The 24026-nt window shown below is 42.9% G+C and overlaps 1 protein-coding gene across 3 annotated transcripts in view; it reads right to left on the reverse strand.

Annotated features, from left to right (window-relative positions):
- Window positions 1-2663: 2663 nt before the first annotated feature.
- NTNG1 (netrin G1) overlaps window positions 2664-24026 on the reverse strand; it is an 800162-nt gene continuing 778799 nt past the window's right edge. For all 3 annotated transcript variants that reach the window (XM_085602246.1, XM_085602244.1, XM_085602247.1), the window contains one exon: window positions 2664-3816. In XM_085602246.1, coding sequence (XP_085458372.1) covers window positions 3590-3816 — 227 coding nt within the window. In that variant the 3' untranslated portion in view covers window positions 2664-3589. The remainder of the gene's footprint in view (window positions 3817-24026) is intronic.

Here is a 24026-nt window from a genome sequence, read left to right on the forward strand (position 1 = left end):
TTGAAATAAAAATTAAACAAAGAAAAGCAGAAAACAATTTTGGACTTCTTTTCTATGTTCAGTGCACCTCCATTCAATGTAAATTGTTGGTCAGAATTTCCCACTGAGGCATCACTAGGTGAATGGTGCTGGAGAGTTTGTGCACTAACAGCCAGATAAGGCAGCAGCATATTAGGAAGTGAGGTGCTACCATTTGAGTCCGTCACCTTTTGTTAGTTTGGCTAATTGGCTGTCTGTATCTCCCTTACTCTATTCTTAAGGAACTGTTACCATCTTACTGCTATTGTTCTGAAAAGAAAGTCATGAAATATTCCAGTATTTTAGCATCTGGGGCAATTGCCAGGAATTATATTTGTCAGTAGCAGAAACTCATGTGATGATGATAATATGCTATTTGTAAAGTGATGACAGTTGCCAAATTAATGCATCCTGGTCCTGAGTAGCTACTGGCACGGACATCTAGCAAAAGGGGCAAGTCTACAGACTATTGCTAATTTTTTTGAAGCTCTACTCAGCTGGTGGTGTGATTTGTGATCAGCAGAAGATGCAACAATTTTGGAGGGAGATAAGAAAAAGCTATCCCATCCAGTCAGGAGTTCTATATGTGTGGAAGAAATGACAGCAGTGCTTCATAGGAACATAAAGGCCATCACAGGGCACCCTATGTTAGCCTTTTTTGAACTAATGTATGCCCTTTGATTAGTAGGCTCTGTGAAGGAAGCACAGAGATTTAAACTTACATGCTATTTTACCAGGAGCCAGTGGCAATTTTAATGGTGGGCAGAAATATGGCTGTTAGGCGGCAGACTTAATAAAACACTATGGGACTTATTTATGAGCCCCTTGTGCCACTGGTACATCACTTTTCCCCATGTTAAAATTGACGCAGCAGTGGGGCAATGGGCTTGTAAATAAGCCCCTAACTGTGAGGTTCTGAATTTGTTGGACGCATTCAATAGATTTCCTTGAGGGGAGTCAATGATAAAGAGAATTACAATAGTGAATGAAGGATAGAAAATTTGCTAAGACGACTGTATGCCATGAGTCCTTTAGAAGAAGAGGATGGTGTCAAAGCAACAGAGGAAAACAAAAGAAACGTGAAGACCTAATAGCATTGATTTGCTTTGTACAGTATATAGTAACAGACATGGCCATTCCCTTGATCTAGTTTATCCCCATTTATCTTGACTTTTCATCCACCCTGCTACTGCTACCAGGCAAGCCTAAAGGTTCTGAGCAGTGGTATTAGACCCATTAGCAAAAGAAAACGATTTGCATATCTTCCTCATGCTACATCAATGCAGCCCCACAGGTGCAAATGAGGTCAGCAAGATGAGATAAATAAATATTAAAACGTGTTTGGCTCAAAGAAGATCCCTGCAAGGCCCCACAAACTAAAGAATTTGCCTTGGAACAAAACAGTCTCCAGAGCACCGTGTTGTGATGTGTCTTACATTAACTATGCGTGTAATTTCAGTATTGTGCATAAACATTCTTACCTGGGTTGGAGCGCGCGTGTTCTGTGCGTTCTGTGCCCTCGTGTTTAGAATGGAAGGTACACAGCACTCCACGATTGTCAGTTGCAGCTGGGTCGCGGAGGTAGCTGGATGCCAGGTTGTGTTACCAGTAAACTTCTCTGTCTCATGGAGAGTTTCCTGTGCTTCTTTGATGAACCCATCTCAACAATTTTGGCGACGAGGTCTTGAATGCTGGATTTTGGGTTTTTTTGTTTGTTTTAATGGTTCAGGGTAGGTGGGTGGTTGATATGTGGGTTCTTCCCTGTGTTTGAGCATGATTAATTTCTATTTGTCTTATTGCTATTGTTAAGGGGAGAGGATGTGTTGTGATGTGTCTTACATTAATTTGTAATTTGATGAACCCATCTCAACACACCGATTAAGTGAGATTCAATAAAAAAGTGTGCAAACCATTCGGTGACTGATTGTGGACTCTGTTAGAGTTGGGTCCTGCACAAAGAGTATTGTGAGAAAAAGCTGCACTTGAGACCGAAAGGGTAAGAGCTGCTCTGCCTGCTTTACTAAGTGGCTTATGGGTATCACACTAACTGCTGATTGGGCCTCTTCCGTTTTAAGTAAAGGTGAAACCCAGTTTGAAATGCATCTACAAGATAGACTCAATAAAAGTGGAAAGTTGAAGATCAATAGGAAAACTGGTCAATAATTACTCAGCACCATTGTGTTAGCCATTGGCTTTATGCATGTGCCGCTCTTAAAGGTGTGCTTTCGGAGCAGGATGGACAGAGCATTCATGAGCTATTCCATTCCTGAACGCATCTCCAAACCTATTGAACCCTGAAAACATCTCCCAGCCTATCCACTGCTTTCTTCACATCTTGCATGATCAGTTCAGCCCTACCAATATTCCATTGATGATGGAAGCTTCTTGAACGTCTCGTATGTCTTCAGTGTCCATGCATTCTAATCACGCCCATGACGTAATGGTGATTTGTACAATGCGTGTGTTCTTGACACAGCAGCTCAAATACGATTAAAGAAACATTCATTTCGATCAAGACAAAAGATTAACGAAAGAAATTTGAAATAAATTAGGCTTTGCTTTTAATTGTTATAACAAAGTGCAGTACATATTCCTGATACTGTTTATACGGGAAATTTTATTATTTTAAACCTTTCAGTGTTAAAGCAACGAGAAAACATTTAGTAATGACCTTTGGTGGAATCTTATTACACTTGTTATATATGTAAACGGATATTCTTTGATGCCAGCACGCTGCCCATACAGAGAAATCTCTGCACAACAGAACAAAAATGAATTAAAAGGAAAAAATAAAAAGTAACTCTGTTCTCCTTGAATCATAATTAAATACAATAACAGATTGTCTGGTAACACAAATTGGCAATAATACAAAAAAATCTACATCTGAACAGTATTTCAAGAAAAATAACTTCATTTGAATACAAAAGGATAAATACACTTTATTTTTCTATAGCCACTCTTGTACGGTAACACCAGCCTGTTATTGACGTAGTGCTGCATGTATATACAAGGGTATGACTGGCTTGACTTGTTTTGGGGCTGTTACACAAGTGCATCACTAACATCAGACAGATAAATTGTCCAACCAACAAAGGTTACAGAGCAACGTTCACTAAAGCACAGGTTGAGAGGGGCTCAGGGACTGAAGCAGGCCAATATGGCAGCTTTTCCTTACACCCACAATGCACTGACAGCAAAGAATCCCTTTATTTGGTTGGTCCACAGACTGGGCAGAGGTACTGTAGGGCACCCCATCAGAGTAGCGGAAGTTTGTGTGTGTCCCTTCTGGTTTTGTTTTGCTCGGCGCTGTCAAAGCCTTTCATTCCACTGTAAGCTCCTGCAGCTGGCGTTGTTAATTTTTACTGTAATAGTATTCAGCATCTTCTGCCTTGAGCCACAAATTAACAGTCTTGACTCGCAATGCAGTCCACAATTTGATTAATATGGCTTAGTTCAGTTAGGCCTTCTTTTTTTCTGTTTTTGTTGCAAACGCTTGCTTGCTCTTGGTTTGTTTTCAGGTGGCACATTCATGTAAGCAGTCTGAACTCGATGCCATCCAGCGCGTCGGAGCTTAGACAAGGGCGAGCACTATGGCTCCCAGCAGCACAGTCGGCGTGAGTCCCCAGCTCCGTGACGCCGCCCCCTGGCCATTGCGGGAGCCGCAGCCACCAGACTCCTTCTCACACTTCAACTTCTCGCACAAAATGCCGGTGTAGCCCGCGGGACATTCGCACCTCATGTTTCTGTGGCATATGCCCCCGTTCTGGCACCGCTGTAGTTCATTGTCACATACGTTTGCTGAAAAATGAAACAAAACATGTTTATAAGCGTCAAATTGAGGTACATCTGGTGCAGAGAGCTTTCAGCTATAAAGTACGGGCAGTATTTACTTTTTGATATTTCAGAGAAAATAATGCAGTACACAGTAATAGTTTCCATACACTCGTAATTATTTAATAGTCACTATGCTAAAGATTATTTGCGTATTCGTGAAGAACAGTATTTTTAATTTTCAACTCAATGATAACATAAAACGTGATTTCCAGTGTATGGCCTAGTGCGTACTCACCCCTCTATAACCCATCTGAAAGTATTGTTAAAAGGGATTATTCCCATTGAATAAATACACAGTACTCACAAAAATATCAGTGGCAATTGACAGGCACAAGTTAGCATGTTTTAATAAAAGAAACATTGCAGTTGAAATCTATTAAGTGATTTGGGGATTACTGGCTTGAAAGTAACTGGACTGCATGTGCTACTGAGAGCAACATGGGGACATCTACCACCACTTCCACTCCACCCTCTAGTGAAACGGTGGGGTAGAGAAAAATGAGATTTTCTTCTTTTTTCAGACACACATTTGGTAGATGTGGTGCAGCTCTCACTAAAGATGCCACTTCTTGATTGTGAAAATGGCAGCCTTTTCTGTCCCAGGCGAAGCTTTCCATAACACTTTACGGCTTTGACTTACAAAAGAAGTATACTATTATGGTAAACTGCTGCATTAATCATCTCGTTTGCCCAAAGGGTTCTCACTCTCACGATCTTGCTCCCAATGTTCCCTCAACTTAAAATTCGTCCATCCCTACTAAACCCCATCCTTTTCAAATTGCCATCATTTACCAATATCACCATTTCTCCTTGATGTACTCGTCTTCTAGATAGCATACCATCCTGGAAAAGTTTCTCAGGAATTTCCCATGTTCTTGACTTGCCCATTTAAGCCTGACACGTTTGTCTTTCCTAGAATGACAATGCTCCCACGCTCTAATTTCTTAGATAACAACTGGTCTTTTGATGTTGACCTCTAAATCTGTGCCTCTTCCCCCTCATTTACTTAATCACTTCGGTGGAGTGCAAATAAGGCTACCTTCCCACACTCACCCTAAAATCTAGGTTCAATCTAACAGCAAAATCCGACTCTCTTCCTCAATCACCCTGACTGGCATCTTCCACTTACAACCTCTTAAACTCACAAAAAGAAATCAAACTAAATCACATCAATATTCCCCTGGTAAGGCTCCCTCTCTACTGCTTCCAGTTCCAACAGAATAGGCATTGATTTTGTCACTTTTAACTTGTTGAACATTTCCAGGTCATCCTGCAACCCTTAATCAGCCATGAGTTAGACAAACTAGTGGTGTACAAAAGGTCATCCAAGTTGGAGCAACAACAAGTGTTTGCATCCATCCACAGTCTCCCCTGCTTTTATAGGCCACCTCTCTCTCCGTCTTTTCCTTCTCCTTCCCTTGAAAATCCACCACATCCGCAAAACCACAAAACCCTTGTTCAAGGTTGCCACCCAGACAGATATTTCTGCCTTATCTGCAGCGGGATAGCCTCCTTCGGAACCTCAGATAGCTTGCCATGTTGACAATTGTCAAGTTGACCCAAAAAGCCACGGTCTCTAATTAAAGGGTTCTCTAGCCTCTGCTGATGCTACTTGAACAAAGTACCTCACAATCACTGAAATAAATAATGGGTAACTGCAAATTGTAGGGCAATGGCGTTTGGTCAATGTCCATGATCTTCATTTTTGTTTTGATCGGCCTTGGAATGTGTCAGGTACTCTGCACTATGATTTAATTAAAGCCCAGTCAACATTACGATAAATCAAAACATGCTGTTTTAGACTCTCAGTGCCTTCCGATCCCTCAAGACTAAATAGATGTTGTGGATGGATAAATGGAAAAGCAGAACATCCACAACAGACATACCAAAGAATATGTATATATAGGTATTTTTGTCTGACTATCCTTTGGCGGGGCAGTGGGCTGGGGACAGAAGAGTAGGCATGCCCACTAGAAACTGAGTGCCATGCATTGCCCAGCCCGGTCATTGGAGTTCCACAGCAACACACCCTTCCTGTGCTAATGATTTTCAAGCTGCAAATTGAACAGGTGAGGCAGTTATTTTTATGAGTAACGAGTGAATGTTACTAAGTGAGTATGTTTATAAGAAAAGAGTCTGTAAAAGAGCTACATAGTCCACCTAAAGATCTTTTGAGAACAGAAATATTTATTTTTTCACACATCTTTTTTAAGATATGTATTTATTGGAAGACAACAAAGATACAAATGCATTAAATGAAAACTTGGCTAAATAGGCCATAAGATGCTACAGTGTAAGACATTTGTGTAGTCTGCAGGCCTCCATTAAGTAGCATTCCATTTGAAATTATCTCCTGGAAATGGAAGTTTCTTTAACGGAGCCTCATATGTGAAGTCCCACTGAACATGTGTAAGCTTAGCCTGCCACCCACTTTCGCAGTGGCTGCTCCTCCTATATGGGGGAGGAGCGTCGCCCCGCCTGCTGCGAGCGCAGCAGGCACACACAAAAAGGACAATTTTATTAATGTCTCCCAGGCTTGCGCTGTTACAGTGTGAGGGCAGGGGGCCAATCTCACATGTACACTTCAGATCCTGCAATTACTATGCTGAAAAACAGCAGAGGGATTGCAGAAGCAGGGCCCCCGCCTCAAAATGAGGGCTGGATTAGCCTGCTCCAACCAATCCTGGAGCTGCAGCGCTGCTCCAGGATTCACTGGTTTTGCGCTGTATAAGAGAGGAAGTCCTTCCTCTTCCTCCCTAGTAACTGCCGATGGAGAGCGTCAGGAGGAGAGAGAGATGCAGCCTGACCCTCCAGCAAAGGCAAATTTTTTGGGCATTGCGCCCCACCATATTAAACTGTTGCTGGCCGCTGCCGCAGGTTGGACGGCACTGACACATGGACAATATTCCATAAAGCCTTGCCCATTAGACTGACCACATGCTTTGTCATTGTCCAAAGCCCTCCTCCTTCAGAGGAAGTTCTTTTCTGTTGTTTCTACAATTTATATTTTAGCATTTTTAATAGCGCAAACTCAACTCAAAGGTATTGGAGTGCTTTATATGAGCAGCAGTTACATTACACAATGTCGCATTTTTTTTTTACATTTTTTTTTCTAAGGCTTAGGGACCTTAGGTATTTTGCCCAGAATCACAGGATATTGAGCCGACGTCGAGACTCAAACCAGGCTCTCCCGTTCCAAAATTGCCAACTCTGGCCCTACTGTTACATCCTCTACAGTTTATTTGACTTTCCAATTCTGCTCTTTCAGAATTTTCTTTTTAGTCTGTTCTTTGTGGGACTGGTTTTAGCTTATTGCACTCTCATCAGATCATCTCAAAAGTAATATATATGCCTCAATATTTACAATCGTTACAATTGTACACCTCTCGTCTTCGTTATATATTCTTTATATATATTGTTTATATATTCCCTTTCAGCAACAAAATACCGGTCTGAAACCTTGCATCATGGCAGGGAACTAGCTTTAATAAATGTATATGAATAAAATAAAATTGTGACACTTTTTAGGACAAGTGGGACGGTACAAGTATCACAGAACAATGTATTCTTTATGGCTAAAATGCCAATTATTTTAGCATCTGAAGCTATAATTTTTTCCTGTCATTTTTCCACCGTACTCCTTTCAGTAGTGCTGAATTTGTGAAAGAAAGAGTGCCAGCGTATGAATATCTGCTCAGAAACCAGCGGAATTAAACATGGCACGCTAAATACCAAGGCCTGTAGTCTTTAATCCACTATTAGACACTCCCTGTACATTTTTCTTGCTCCTGCAGGTTCCTGCTTTCTGTTTGTGATGGTTTTGCCATTTTTTGTTTCCTCCGTCTTTCTGATCTGGGTGTGTTTTTTCTCTCGTGCACTCAGTAAGAGTACGGATACAGAAAAATAAGTGCTGGTCCCTAAAAATAAGGGATGGTGCACAACACCAGCAACCACTGGCTCAAATTAAGAGTTCCTTTTCAGTCATATCACAATTCACAGCATGTTATTTATACTAAGCCCTTTTGGCAGGATGTTTCTTTGTTGCGTTGTGCTGTTTTTTATGTTTTGTGGGTGGAGGTACACATTGCACGCCTACCTTTACATAGCATATTGGTAAAATGCTTTTATGAAAAATATACAAAAACAACAGTTGATGGACAGAATGCAGAACAATGTAATACATTCACCCCAGTACAGAGATCTGGTCCCAAAACCAACGTTTTTTTGCTCCCCATGCCATTTCAGTTTGAATCTAGCCATATCCAAATCAGTCTTGACCCATGCGCCCAATGGGAACAGCCCAGCCCGAACTGCGAGGTCAGGTCCACCCTGGATTGGACACAAGTATCCTAGGACCAGTTTCGGGGAATCACCCCTCATCAGCCAGGATAGCTTGACTCCAGTGGCATGGAGAGCACGTGGAAATCTCGTAGTGCAAGTAAAACGTATTCCTTTGTTGCATTCTTCTCTCTCCTTTTAGTTTTATATTTTTTAAAGTAGCTTTCACCGTCATGACTATAATTTTCAACATTCACAAGGATAGGAATTCAGATTTAGAAAATCAACCATTAGCTTGGTTCGACTAACGAGCACTGTTGAGGGATTTGGATGGTGAGAAATTGCGCAGAGCAGCAGAAGACTGTATGTTGGTAGAGGGACTGAGGGGCAGTGTTCCACATTTTCTAGATCAGGAAGTCAAAGCCTAGTGGTGATGAAGGTGTTTTGGTATATGGCTTAAAAAGTGTGGAGAGCGATGATAGGACTGGTCTCTTTTGAAGTAATGATTTGTTTTTTTTAGAGGTGTCTCTTGTTGAGTCGTGACTTTTCGTGGTTTTGACATCCAAAATGTCAGCTGTGGGAATGGCACATCTCAATTAGCGTCTGATACATTAACGCTGGAATGGTTTACTTATCTTCTTTGCATTGATAACTTGAACTTTTTCGAGCACTGAGAGATGTTTGACTTAAAACTACATGAATTCATCATTCTCATGTTTTGTGGCAATGTAAACCCAAAAAGCCACATGAGTTTAATTCTGATCTAGACATCACAGTTATTTGTGATGTGGGATGGCTTCTTTAATGAATACAGAGAGGCTAATACAACTGCCTGACTAGGGTGACCACTTTAATCCAGGCCCTTGCGGACACCTCCTCCAGTTCTGAACTTTTCACCTACAAATAATAAATTTTAGGTGTACTAGTTTGATTATCTCAATGGAAGTAAGACAAGACTACAAAACCCAGAATGCAATAGGCTGTCACACGTCATTCCAAGACTGGAAACAGTGTCTGTCAAATGACCAGGAAGAAGGTCATACCCCTATGCCTGACACTATCATCATTCATGCAAAAACAGTTAGATTTACTGTTCCTGTGAAGAAAATAACAGGATTGGTTTATTAAAGCAACATCCTAAAAAACTGCTGCGGGAGATGAATTAAGTTTCCCCTTCTCGGAAGCTGAGTCATTCTGCAAGCTGTTTCTCACACTAAAAGTCACAATTTCCCACATAAACTCTAACAAATCTTGTGCATGCAAATGAGCAAATGGGGAATATTTATTGCCGCCCTTCACAGCACATGACATTCCATCATAAAATTGTACTCGAATGACCATTAGGCAATATCTAATCATAGTGCCGAAGTTGCCACCTTCTTTAATAATGCTTTTTGGTTGATTTACTGATGTAATCCTGACTAGCAATTTGCAGATTCTAAATTTTAAATTATATTCCAGGTGTCAACGGGTGATGAATATATGTCTGCTTTTCCATGCTACCTCTCTAGGATCCTGCGGCCTGCTCTCCACTGTAGAAGGTAGCCGCACTGACTGTGACATATTTTCTTCTACAGTTTAAAAATGAAAGAAAAGAAATACCAGCAAAATGTAGTGACCACATTTTTTAAATAAATGACAAACTATGGAATGGGAAACATAGCGCCATATATTTCTGTTTGAACTGGAAGTCGTGGCTGTTTTCCTCAAATTAAAAAATATTTAGGTTAAAATAGCTTTCATTTTTATCTGGTGCCTTTAAAGATAAAACTGCTGCGCCCTGCTTGGAAGGCGATCATAAGTGGCTGACTGCAATAGCTTTCCTTTGATTTGGGCTCAGGCAGTGGTGAAATATCTGTCCCATCAACACTGATCATTGCTGGTCCTGAATAATTGAGCACAAATCAATAGTTAATTAAGTACCCTTTTTAATAGAAGATGAGATCTTTTAGTTCTGGTTTGGACCAGAATATAAATCAGATCTTGGCAAAAGTTAGGCTTATGCAAGTAATCAACATAGCAAGTTTAGTTCAAAGAAGTTGAAAAGTCAATTTACAGTGCCAAAGAAACAACGGTGATCATTGCATGAGAAACACAAACACCAGCAGGGCATCAGCAGTGCAGACCCTTCCTTGTTTCTGGAAAATATTTTGGGGGGTTTCTAATTAAATGCATCCGAGCCTAAAGCTCATGGAGAGCATTTTGAATCTCAAACGAGGTGTTTCATCTGCCGCTGGTTGAAGCTCATTATATTAACAGAATTGTAAAAAGATAAGCAGTACTGGTGAAAAAATGTCTCTGTGCCTGACGCAATGAGACCCACTGCGAGATAGTCAGGAGGGTACTGCTAGCAATGTCGGAAAATTACAGATAGTGCTGTTTTATTCGACATTAAGGATGGGATTGAAGAAAGGCATAATAACACAGTGTCACTGTTGGAACTGGCACTTTCTGGTTGGCTGAGGCAGGGTCCACTCCCGTCAGGGGCGGGTGTTTACACCCACTGTATAACCTGCGCTCTCTCTTGGGTAGCTTGCCACTGAGCAATCAGGCTTACTACAGAGACAATGTGTAAAGCATTGGCACACCACTCACTCAGGATAAATACACAGAGCCACACAAAAGAGACTTTACGTCTACAGCCTCCCCAAGCACCCTTATGCATTGCAAGACATTCTCCAACCTGGGCAAACTGGAGCAGTTCATTTAATTCAATCAAACACAGTTTGAGGGGGCACCCCAGGTCACAACGATATGGCAAATATGCACATGCAGAGAATTATACTACTTTTCAGCAGTACCGCAGGCCAAGGCCACACGGGGAATAAAAAATATCAAACGTAATACTTTTATAACAAGAAATCAACGTATCTGGCAAACTGCCATCCAGTGTCATGTATCATGACGGTTCTCCACTGTCACTCTGACACACACTCAGTCACTCCACACTGATACACGGTGCAACGGATATCAGGCAAGTCTGTACAGAACGGGCTTGCACACATACACACTCAGCATCCTAATGCAGTGTAACTGATACCCAGCAAGTCAATTGGTCACACACTGCAGACTCTGTGGCCGCAAGCCTCCCTCCGCCCTCCAACTCAACCTGACTATCCTACAACCATGAATTGGAGACACCCCTCCGGGCACAAGGCCGTAGGTGGCAGAAGTCACTCTTAATCAGTGTCCCAGGGCAGCAGGTAGAGCTAGGCAGCCAGGTCAATTAGGAGGCAGTCAGAAAAGGGGATATGGCAGCCATTTGAGAAGTTCACCCACAGGACGCGGAGCAGAAACAGGCTTAGGGCAACAGTTAGTCACACCCAAGGGGTCCCCAAAGGGCCTTCCAGCACCAGCCCAGTTCTGTGAAGCACAGGGGAGTCACGTAGTCTCCAAACCCACTTCCGATGGTTCTTGGAAGCGTTCATCCAGCCCAGTTAGTCACTATAACCACCCAGGCCCAAGCCTGGCAATACTACCTGGCAATGAGGTGTCATCTGGGAAAGCCGGGTAAGGAGAGGGCACTTGGTTTGCCACACTGAGGGCCAACTAGAGGAACAGTGGATCAATGGAGAACGAAGCAGGGGTGCCTCTCAAAAGAAGAACGTTACAACAAACAAATGATGGACGTAATGCTGACAATGCAGACATTCTCCCCCAGTCAAGAGATCTGGGTTAAATCCATCGTTCTTTTGCCTACTACGCCACCCCAGTTCAGACATGGCCATATGCAAATCAGTCTTGATCCTGTGCCTCATGGGAACAGTCCAGCCCGAACTGCCAAGCCATGTCTTCCCTGGACCGGAATCAAGCATCCTAGGACCGGTTTCTGGCTATCAGCCGTCATCAGCCAGGATAGCTTGACTCCAGTGGCGTAGTGAGCACGGGACCCACGTCTGGGCATACCCATCCCACTTAGGGCGAAAAGCGTTACAACAAACAAATGATGGACGGAATGCTGACAATGCAGACATTCTCCCCCAGTCAAGAGATCTGGGTTAAATCCATCGTTCTTTTGCCTACTACGCCACCCCAGTTCAGACATGGCCATATGCAAATCAGTCTTGACCCTGTGCCTCATGGGAACAGTCCAGGCTGATGACGGCTGATAGCCAGAAACCGGTCCTAGGATGCTTGATTCCGGTCCAGGGAAGACATGGCTTGGCAGTTCGGGCTGGACTGTTCCCATGAGGCACAGGGTCAAGACTGATTTGCATATGGCCATGTCTAAACTGGGGTGGTGTAGTGGGCAAAAGAACGATGGATTTAACCCAGATCTCTTGACTGGGGGAGAATGTATGCATTGTCAGCATTCCGTCCATCATTTGTTTGTTGTAACGCTTTTCGCCCTAAGTGGGATGGGTATTCCCAGACGTGGGACCCGTGCTCACTACGCCACTGGAGTCAAGCTATCCTGGCTGATGACGGCTGATAGCCAGAAACCGGTCCTAGGATGCTTGATTCTGGTCCAGGGAAGACATGGCTTGGCAGTTCGGGCTGGACTGTTCCCATGAGGCACAGGGTCAAGACTGATTTGCATATGGCCATGTCTAAACTGGGGTGGTGTAGTGGGCAAAAGAACGATGGATTTAACCCAGATCTCTTGACTGGGGGAGAATGTATGCATTGTCAGCATTCCGTCCATCATTTGTTTGTTGTAACGCTTTTCGCCCTAAGTGGGATGGGTATTCTCAGACGTGGGACCCGTGCTCACTACGCCACTGGAGTCAAGCTATCCTGGCTGATGACGGCTGATAGCCAGAAACCGGTCCTAGGATGCTTGATTCTGGTTCAGGGAAGACATGGCTTGGCAGTTCAGGCTGGACTGTTCCCATGAGGCACAGGGTCAAGACTGATTTGCATATGGCCATGTCTAAACTGGGGTGGTGTAGTGGGCAAAAGAACGATGGATTTAACCCAGATCTCTTGACTGGGGGAGAATGTATGCATTGTCAGCATTCCGTCCATCATTTGTTTGTTGTAACGCTTTTCGCCCTAAGTGGGATGGGTATTCCCAGACGTGGGACCCGTGCTCACTACGCCATTGGAGTCAAGCTATCCTGGCTGATGACGGCTGATAGCTAGAAACCGGTCCTAGGATGCTTGATTCTGGTCCAGGGAAGACATGGCTTGGCAGTTCGGGCTGGACTGTTCCCATGAGGCACAGGGTCTAGACTGATTTGCATATGGCCATGTCTGAACTGGGGTGGTGTAGTGGGCAAAAGAACGATGGATTTAACCCAGATCTCTTGACTGGGGGAGAATGTATGCATTGTCAGCATTCCGTCCATCATTTGTTTGTTGTAACGTCTCAAAAGAAGAAGGCACCCCATTACAGTCACATTGATCAGAGTCGCACCCAGGAAATCTGGGTACAATGTCAGGTGCGTGATGATATCGGTCGCACCTGACCGTTCTGGTCCCACACGACAAGTTGCAAATTCCATACCTTCCTGGAAATAAGGTACAATGTCAGGTGCATTTTGAGATTGGTCGCACCAGACTACTCCAGTCACACATGAAGAGTTGCAAATTCAGTACCTCCCTGGAAATAAGGCAGAACATCTGGTGTACATTCAGATTGGCCACATCAAATGAAATTGGTCTCACACACACAACATAGAATTGCAAATTCCGTACCTCCCTGGAAATGAGGCATGTCTGGTGTACGTCAATATTGGTCGCACCACACTTCCTGTAACACAGGTGCAAGTTCAGCAATGCCTCACGAGGTAGAACTAGGCACTACTGCCATTGTGCCCCCACCTCCGAGAGTCGCATCCTGTGAATCGGGCACTGCACACAATGAGTATGCAGTCAGTGTGTTGCACGAAAGAGATGCGGCACGATTGACGATGCACGCGACTTTGGGTCTCGCAACCGGTGAATCCACTCACCCACAATGAGACGTTTATACGTGCCAAGGACCCCATGATGAGGGTGCCACATGCCTCGGATACAGGCAAGGCTTTGGAGCTCCACACAAGGCAGTCCAGTCTCCTGGACCAATACTTAGGTCCACACCCATGCTGCACTATCAGTTGGCATCCAGCAGTTGAAATGGGCAGTTGAGAGGGCACCGCTTTCTTCACGTGTCACAGATAGATAGTGTAGTTTCCTCTTAGGACATCAAAGAACCTGAGAACCTCTGAAAGAACTGGGGGCAAGCTCACCAAGCCCTTGAAGAGCACACTTCAGGGTGCCACACAGAAGCAGATAGTCGGCCCAGGCCAGTCACAATTCAGGAAGGGCATGCAGTACTTCTCCTTTTGCACAATAGATTCCTGTGGCAATGTGTATCATGCAAGTCCAGGTTCTCTGGACCACATCTGCACAAGCATATCTCATCCTTTCCTGTAGTATCGCACCAGTAGTTATACTGTAGTGTGCCTTTGAAGTTAGTGGTGGTTCAATGGGTCTCCCTTTGAACCACAAATGTGTCCCCTAAATTTCAGTCCTGTCTGCTATGGGGCCGTGGAATGCAGATCTTAATCTTTAGTGGGTACATGATCTGGCTCCCAGAGGCCAAGTGTCAAAACCAATCTCTCCAGCCGGCTCGCAATGGCAGAGGTCTGTCATTCTAGCTGCATGCCCAGTTTTTTATGGCTGTCACTGGGGAATGCCCCAATGTGCTCCCCCAACCTCAAGTTGTGGGTTGGAGCCAAGCACCAAGGTATGCAAAGAGTTTGAGAGCACAGACATGTCCACTTTCTAATAGGGGCATTTCTACATGAATTACAACAAAGCCACTTTTATCATTGGCAAGGGCTCGTTGCTGCAAATCCAAGGATAGGAAACATCATGAGGCTGCTCCACTGCAATCCATTATTGCACTGACTTGATGTCAACCATTTCACCATGTTAATCTAGGGGAAGAGCATGGGTAATCAGCACTACCTGGGCAGGGGGCATATATGTGTTCCTGCCCTGCTTTTCATCTACCACTTGCTTCACTCCTGAAGGCGTACCCTCGGGGTACTCGGGTGAAAGTTAAAGGTCCTCTCAGGATGGCTAGTGACTTAGGACAGTCTTAGTAAGTGTGCAATTGCTCACACCAGCCTGCAATTGCAGGCTGGACAGGTATTTAGGGATACCATCGGTGAAAGGGCACCCACAAACCTGCAATGGCATGCCTGACGCATGTTTATAGACACCCTCAGTGCTGAACGCACGCCAGTCTGCAATTGCAGGCTAGACACGTATTCAGCAACCCGGGTCCGCACTGCTTTCTAATGTGTGTTGGAAGGGTGTTCACACTTTTGCACTGTATTTACAGTGGGAATGTGCCCCAGGTCCTGAGGCCACCACAAGAGAATCAGCAAAACTCAGGAGAAGAAAGCAAAACGTTTGGAGAAACGCTACCTGAAGGGTTCAGGTCTAACAGAAACCATTCCCATCCATCTCATATGCTGTCTGAAAATGAGCTGTGCCAACAACCCCTGGAATGTACTGACGATTTTTGGACTTTACAGAAGTAGGGTGGAGTCTTAACAACAATGGTACAAATAAGATCATAAATCAAATTGTCTTAATCGCATTCCTAGGGTGATTGGCATCAAAGGCCAGCATGGCCCCAAGTGGCTACAGGCAGCGATTTAAGCCACAACCAAGGTGTTAGGGAACATTCAGGGCCCGATTCACAGAACTAACTTAAGACAAAATCCTAAACTTACTACCATTTTGGTATTCACAGAAGGCACTTACTCGTTTTGGTATTCACAGAAGGCACTTACTCATTTTGGTATTCTCAGAAGTTAGGAGTCCTAACTTTAGGACTCCTAAATGCCTTCTGTGAATACCGAAAGTCTTAAAGTTAGGATTTTTCTCAGTTTAGGAGTCCTAAAGTTAGGAGTCCTAACTTTACTACTCCTAAACTGAGAAAAATCCTAACTTTAAGACTTTTGGTATTCACAGAAGGCATTTAGGAGTCCTAAAGTTAGTAGTCCTAACTTTACTACTACTAAACTGGGAAAAATCCTAATTTTAAGACTTTCGGTATTCGCAGAAGGCATTTAGGAGTCCTAAAGTTAGGACTCCTAACTACTGTGAATACCGAAATGAGTAAGTGCCTTCTGTGAATACCAAAATGGTAGTAAGTTTAGGATTTTGTCTTAAGTTAGTTCTGTGAATCGGGCCCTCAGTTTTTTTGTCATGCACAAGAAGTAGGTGAAGTGCAATGGACCCATCACGAAACCACCTCTATGTAATAGTTGATACACCTGAATCAAAGTGCTGTGCAAAATATTCTGAGCTCAGTGCGGTGTCCTAGCTAGACACCGGTATTTTCTATTCTGTGACAAATTATCTGTGGGACTGTGTCATTTTCTGTCTTTTGACATAGAAATTGAAAGAACTGAAAAATATAAGTTCAGTTTGCAGAAATCATGTTATGCTTTTAATGCTGCCCTATTCAAATATAAAAGGAAGACAGGCATGTTTGTCACCTACATTAAATCATTTTTATGCACAGATTGATAAGTGCGCTTAGAGTGTCTTCTGATTGAACAAGCAATGAAAAAAGTGATGAGGTGGAAATTGACGGATCATTAATAAAGTGACTGTAGTATCAACACTCTGAAAATGTTTCAAGTTTATTTTTTAATCTTACTTTCAGCCATTGGCTGTGCTGGCAAAGGTGCAGAGTGCATACGGGTTGAGTACCTATGTTCCATGTTGCTGGCTATTTTCTAAGTGTGTGATCATGGTCTAAGCAGCCTTCACAAGAGTGGTGCTTGAAGTCCCCGTCAAGCAAGTAGTGTGTCACCGAACATCATTGTGAGAACATATTCTGCCATAAATATTGTGTCCTAAATATCGTTTACAAAAATACTGACCAGTATTGAAGTTAACAGAAAACCTCAACTCAATGGGACTACATTGATGTACATAATGTTTAGGGCACAATATATTTGTCAGATGATATTTCTGTAAACAATATTCCTACATACAATCAATACAATTTCCCTAGTCACATATTCTGTAATGCAACATGCACTGAGGCAACAGGAATTGCATCATTCACATGTGGAACACACCGCTGAACATGAGGGTACTACCGATTAGAATGTGCCAGGGAAGGATCTTATGACATTTGTAGCAGGACTACTGTGAAGATTTAACACATTTCTTCTCAAACAATGTCCAGGAAATAATGTTACAACTGACAAAAGGTAACTTTGAGAAGTTGAAAGTGTTGCTAGCACCTAGCAATACTTTTAATTGCCTCAAAAGGTTCCACATGGAAGCCCAAATTTACTAACGCTTCGCACCGCAATATATTAGCATTGGAAACTTGCCTAAAGTAACACAAAGTTGAACTATGCACTTTGTGTTACTTTGCATCAAGGGGCATACCATGAGTGGTAGATGAGTGTTTTTATGTACTAAGGTGCGCTAGCGTTAGACGAGAGAGAAAATAGCGCCTTATCGTAGTAGATATAGTGCAGTTTTCCCTACCTCTTTGTCACAACACAGTGCAGCAACATGCGCCAAAAGTAACTAAATCTGCTTCCAACATTTATGTGATAATCCTGAAAGGAGACAAGCCCATTTCAGTACTGTTTCTTTGGAAACAAACAACTTAACGTGGTGAGTCTTTGTCCACAAAATGTACAGCAATGTGCCCTACGTTAATTTAGACCCCCCGCATATCCCTGGGCCCTAAGATCTCTGTACCTCTCTCTGCTGGAGATGCATGAATAAAGCAGGTAAAGGCACTCTCTTGGCTTCCCATCCCTCCTTGCTGTGCAAGTACAGTACAATGGTTGCTCCACATGTTGCTGTAGAAAACCATTTTCCCGCCCTTCAGTCGTCCTTTCTCTGAGGAGAACAAACACCCACACCATTTTTGGGCAGACTTAAACCCAGCTTTGAGCCTGTGAAATGTCAGAGAATAGATATACACAAAACCTCAGTGTGCCTGTTCCCCACTTTCATGATTTTCTGCAGCAGGAATGGCAAATGACGTGTTCGCCCACGCCAGAAAGTGAACCTGGCCGTACAATGCATACTTCCGTTGAGCACTTGAAAGGCGGGAATGACATAATGTAAGGCTTTGATACCTTGTGCTCTTTGATACAGTAACCATGTATTTTCCACCGGAATTGAAACCTTACTGTATAGGGTGAAGGAGGTTCTCATTAGCGGCTCCGTTTTAAAGCAGCGCTACAGCCAAAGCGTCGTTTGCAAACGAGAAGTAAAGGTCAACTTGATGGAAAAGAAATAGCAGACATCTAACCCATCGCAAATGTCTTGCAAGAGTGGCGGCAAAGAAAAGATGTGTTAAATAGTTCCACAATGTTTGAAAGTTGTCCTACTTCTGAGTTTCGGCATCAGGCTGAATACAGTAGAGTATGTAGTATAGATCATTTGCTTTAGGAACGATTATTTTATGACCATTTATGAGACCGTTCCACAGGATTATTAATAGATTGATTACATTTGAATCACTGTTTAGAGATATAAGCATATCACCTGTGCAGAATTCATTCGCAACCAGAAACATTGCGTGAACTGCTTTGCTTTCAGACCCCAGCTGCTGTTATTACTTCATGTCCTTCACAATCTCAGGAATGTTCATAATGCTTTTGGATACTATCATTCATGAATGAAGTAAAGACTGGTGATACACCTACATGTATCACCAAGGTGTGACACCAACATGTCAATGAGATTATCTCTACATCCATGTGGAAACTGCTAAGCCGTGGAAATATTTACTCATTCTCTGTTCCCGGTTGCCAGCACGACCCAAGCAACATTTCAATCAGAGCCCCCTCTTCCCCACAGCATTCTAGCTCTCACAGCAGGAACCATCAGTGAAACACATCTCTACTATCTTTATTAACACCATCATTCCTTTCATTGTGTTCACCTTGTGAGTGGCAACAATTTTCTTAAAGTTGATCTGTACATCAGTTCTCCCTGAAATTGTCTTGAACCACCTTCAGATAGGGCAAGCCATCATGTGTCTCATCTTTCCCATCCCCCTCCTTCAGTCATGATGCAGGCTTCATCCACAAAATGCCCCACGTCTATCAAGCTTCTGATAACCATCCCGTTCACATTAAAATACACCACACAAAACAAACATCCCACCTCTCCAGAACCCTTGTTCCTTTCTCACTCTAACTCATAAACGTCTGCTCATCAAAGATTTCATACTTCTGACACTAAACACATGATCACTCTCAATAACCTAGATGTTCTCTTACTACAGAAATGTGGTTTACTCCCATGGGAGCCTATGTTATTCCAGACTACTGCTCCATCATCCAGTAACATTAATCACATAAACCCGGGGCCGCCATTGCCTGATAGTAAATCCATCCAGGTTCTGAGTTTCCCTGCGTCTTCCTTTTCTTCTTTTAAACACGTGTATGCTAGACTAACTCTCACAGCCACACCAATCTTTGATACATCATATCTGTTGCCTGCCTGGTTACAACGTACACTTCATTGCTAACATCTGCACTTTCATCTCTTCTGCCTCAGTTTCTCTTTCTAGCAATACTTCCCTGGGTGACTTCGTTCTTTCACCAGATCACAACATAAACCGTGATAGAGACTCCTTAGATGTTATTACCGGAGTCAAACTGATGCCTCATGTTACTGTATCAACGCATTCCAAAGACAACAACCTTGACCTAGTTATTCCTGGCCTGCTTTGCCTAACATGTCATGAACCTCTTGCTCTAGACTGGTTCACCCATCCTGCAATCACTATTATATTGGTATCTGAGGTTTCTTCAGAAAGGATCAGTAATAACCAGAAGATGATTTAAGAACGCCCTAATTTATAGACTCATACAAACACTGATATCACTCACTTCTACCATCCTCTCAGACCTTGACATGTTGTTTTTCACTTGGAACAGTGCCCTTGTAACCTTGGTTGACACTTTTACCTTAATACATCCAAAAAGGTGACAACTGAACACTCCACAACTTGGTGAATCCAGAAACTGATGGCAACAAAACAATCACCTGAAAATTGCAAAAATTGTTTGCCCTTCTAAACACATGGCCTCGTCAACCTCACACCCAGAAAAACATTGTCACTGCCAATGCTCATTACTATATACAAACTAGTCTGACAAAATAACTAAAGCTTTATTCGAAACTGACAAAACACTGTTCTGTTGCACTTGCATCTCCACATTCGTCTCCGATTTCAGAAATCAAGTAACCAAATAAATATTTTAATTAGAAATTGATGCAATCAGACTCAACAATGAGATCTCCACCTCCTATGAGGTAAAACCTCCCAAAGTATCTCCACCGGCACTCCTTTAACTTCGTGTTAGCACAGTCACGGACCACTATTCTATACTCTCTAAAAGCAACTTGTTGGTCGACAAGTTCATTTCACTCAAATCTTGAAAAAGCAACTTCAGGAACGCCCTTATCATTGCTGGCTCTTCCTATAGTACTAATCTGGATTTTGCCCAAATATAGTTCTGAGATTGCTACCATTCACCTAATAGATCTTGTTCTGTCAATCCCTGCTAATGGTGATCCATGTCACATAGTGCTGCTAACTCTTCATTGGCTTTTGATACCCTAGCCTTCTGTGAAACTTTCCAATCTCAGCCTGGGCATCACTAGCACAGTTTTAAATTAGTTCAACACTGACCTCTCAGGCATAAAACAATTTGCGCATATGGAATTCCTGAGAACGCAACAGATGCCTGTCAGCTGTGGAGTTTCAAAGGGCTCTAATCTCTCTCCCATGATGTCCATGATTCATATTGAGCCATTGACTGACCTCCTCAGTCAATAATCCTCAGTCAAGAAGACATTGCTTTCCACAAATAAGTGTCTCCTTTCTTAAAGTTTTGTTGGTTAATTCCATCATTACACTCACCTTAGTCAAACCTGGATGTCTGCAATGCATTTAAAACTAAAACTACAGACTGAGTTTCTCAACATAAATGGAGGCTCCACTGATGATCCTCTTATCCAGGTAATGCTCAACAATATGGATCTAGATAACATCTCCCTATGCCTTCCATCTTCTGCTATACCTCTTGGTGAATCAGTGAATACAGGAATAAAGAGACAGCACAAAGTCCGATTTAATCTGTGTATACTTAACAAAGACCTGAAGGAAGATAGACTGATGATAGACTAAGAATAGCACTACATCTTTTGATGCGCATCCTAAATATGTCTGAAAGTCGTTTTAGAATTCCTTTATCCACTAATAGCTCATGGATTCTCGATACCCTTAGCCATTAGATAGCAGAGCATCTTAAAATGAACAACATCAGGTGAATGAGGGACAGAGAAAAGTCTAAGTTTAGATAGCAGAGTAGGTGAAGACTCAAAGCAACTAAAGTACTAAGTATTCAGATTTTCACCAACTTATCCTTCAAGGAACACCATTCAGAAAAAGTCACAAACAGTGGTTATTCAACTTTCTTTATTTCACAAATTCAAGTCCTTCTACACTCTGTGAACTTTCGGTGCACAGTCCAGGCAATGATCTATTGTGCATGCACTGGTATCCCAGATGCTTTACAGACACCAATCAAGGCTGCTCTTCATTCATACATTGGATTAACGACCAATCAAAGAAAGATTAAGCATGTCTCTACTATCTGAAAGAACTGTAAATACCAGGTGCAATAAAGATTGCACCACTCGTTAAATTAAATTATCCAGTAAATACTGGGATGTGCAGAATGTGATGCCACATGCACCGAAATTCCCATGTTATGACGCATTCTGAGAGTAAAACTTGCAATCTGTGATAATTATATAACTCAATACATTTCCCACAGATCAGTGTCAGTGTTTATGGGCTGTAATAATTCTTGCAACAAACACATGGCCTCTCACAATGAGGACTTAAAAGCTCAGATTGCCTGACTACCAATGCTGACCCATTTGGCGACATTGCTTCAAACATGCTTAAAAGAATGCTGTGGGGATTAGATGCTTGGAGTCTGAGTTAGATACAAGCAGGAGCAAACTCCCATTCAAGTCAAATTAAACAATATGTCAATTGAAAAGTGGACATAATCCATAGTCTGTTTCCTGGGTTTGAATTGCACAGCTCAAGTTTTCTCCTCCTTCTTAAGGAGATAACTAGACAATGGGCAACCAACTGCTGGTGTAATTATCAAGGATAACAAGACTTCAGCTTATTTTGGCCTTATTTAAGTAGGTACACAGGCAGAGCTGGGATTATGCATATTTCATGTATTTAGTGCTTTGACCCACATATTACTGATATCCAAAATCAATCCAATTGTTTCTAGACAAATTTAGTGCTGTGCTCCAATTGCTTGTGGCTAGTGCCACAATGGCAAATACATTTCATGGTGCATGTTTGGATGGTGGCAAACACTGCAGTCACAAAGAAGAAGCTGGCATTTCTTTTAGTGCAGATCCCAACTATATTTGGGTAGAAAGCCAAGTACAAAAGGTTTCACCCCTAGAAGCCTTCATTGTATTTGAAATATCCTGTAACAACATCTATTACTGTGAAGTCACTTAAAAAACAGCATCCCCATAGAGGGTTTGGCTCTCCACAAGGCTGGTAACTGAAGAGAAAACATAGGCACCGAAGTAAGGGCCTTTGGGTGCTGATGCAAAGCATCATTAATCCAATAGGAGTAGGCATGGCACAGTTACTAGGTTGTTTTAGACATTTGCCTAGGATTAGCACTCAGAGGACAACAAGGCAAGCTCCAATTTGACAGTCTTGAATGGCTCTTTTTGAACCTTTCCTGATACACTGTTCCTCTCAACCAACAACCCTCCTCCCACGTTATTTCATTAGTAACACTGAGATATTGCAGAGAGGGGGGAGTAATAGCACATAAACATTTTTTTAAGAGAAGCAAATGCAGGTGGCTGGTTGCACTTCAGGGCTTGGGGATACCAAACTGGTGCTGCAATGAAATAGACTGTCGAACAACATGTTGCAGTGAAACTCACAGTGGATCTGAAGCTTGCGAGCTGCTTCCCATTATGTCGAAAGGCAAGCAGAGGGCATACTCATACTCATGGAGTGGTCGATTCCCTTCCACTAGCTAATCATCCTGGCCCATGTCTTCATTCGTGCAGCAGGGCCTGGGAGGAGGGGCCAGCCAGATGATAATGGACAGAGTAGAACTGATTCCACAGTGCATGAACAAACAGACTTAGTAAAAGCAGCACTGCTTCACAAGCAGCCTGCTATTCTGAATCACCCAAGATGATCTGGAAAAACTATTTACTTGCAGATTGGTGCAGCTTTTTCTGCAGTAAATCTACACTGATGCACTAAAGAGGCAGCTCTACTTCATCTGTTTTTAACTTCTTGCTAAAGACAGCTGTAGACCTCTGCTGGCAGTGCTGAGTTCCATACTGCCAGAGAGCAAGCTTATTGTGGATATTTACATTGTGCCTATGCCTCAGATGGGGTTTAAAATGCCTTGCATTATGTCGCTACCTTGTGCTTGCTTTGTGTAATGCAGGCAAGCCAGGCGAGTTGACTTTCCTAAATACCTGCGCTTTTTCATGTGCAACAGGCTGTATGCTTCCTATGGGCATGAGCTGCCCAAATATAGCCTAAGGAAGAACCAATGGCATAACACAAAATGATAGGGCCCCCTGCAGAATGTGATAAGGGGCACCCAGTCTCCGATTTCTCGAAGATATTCATTGATCTTGGACTAAATGGGGGGGGGGCAATGGGTTGAGGGTCCCACTGCATCCTAGGTGCTGCAGGAGCCTTTGTTATGCCCCGGGAAAGAACCCAACTGTGCCAGGCTGGGCCAGTGACTGCAAGTACTGTGGAGGTGGAAAAGGCAGGATCTTACTTTTTCAAGTGAAAGCTGGCATGGCTAATTGTAATATATGGGTGTGTTAAAAGTTGATTCATGATTGGTTATTGCCCCCATTGT

This window comes from Triturus cristatus, chromosome 4_2, assembly GCF_964204655.1.
Source record: "Triturus cristatus chromosome 4_2, aTriCri1.1, whole genome shotgun sequence".
NCBI lineage: Eukaryota > Metazoa > Chordata > Amphibia > Caudata > Salamandridae > Triturus > Triturus cristatus.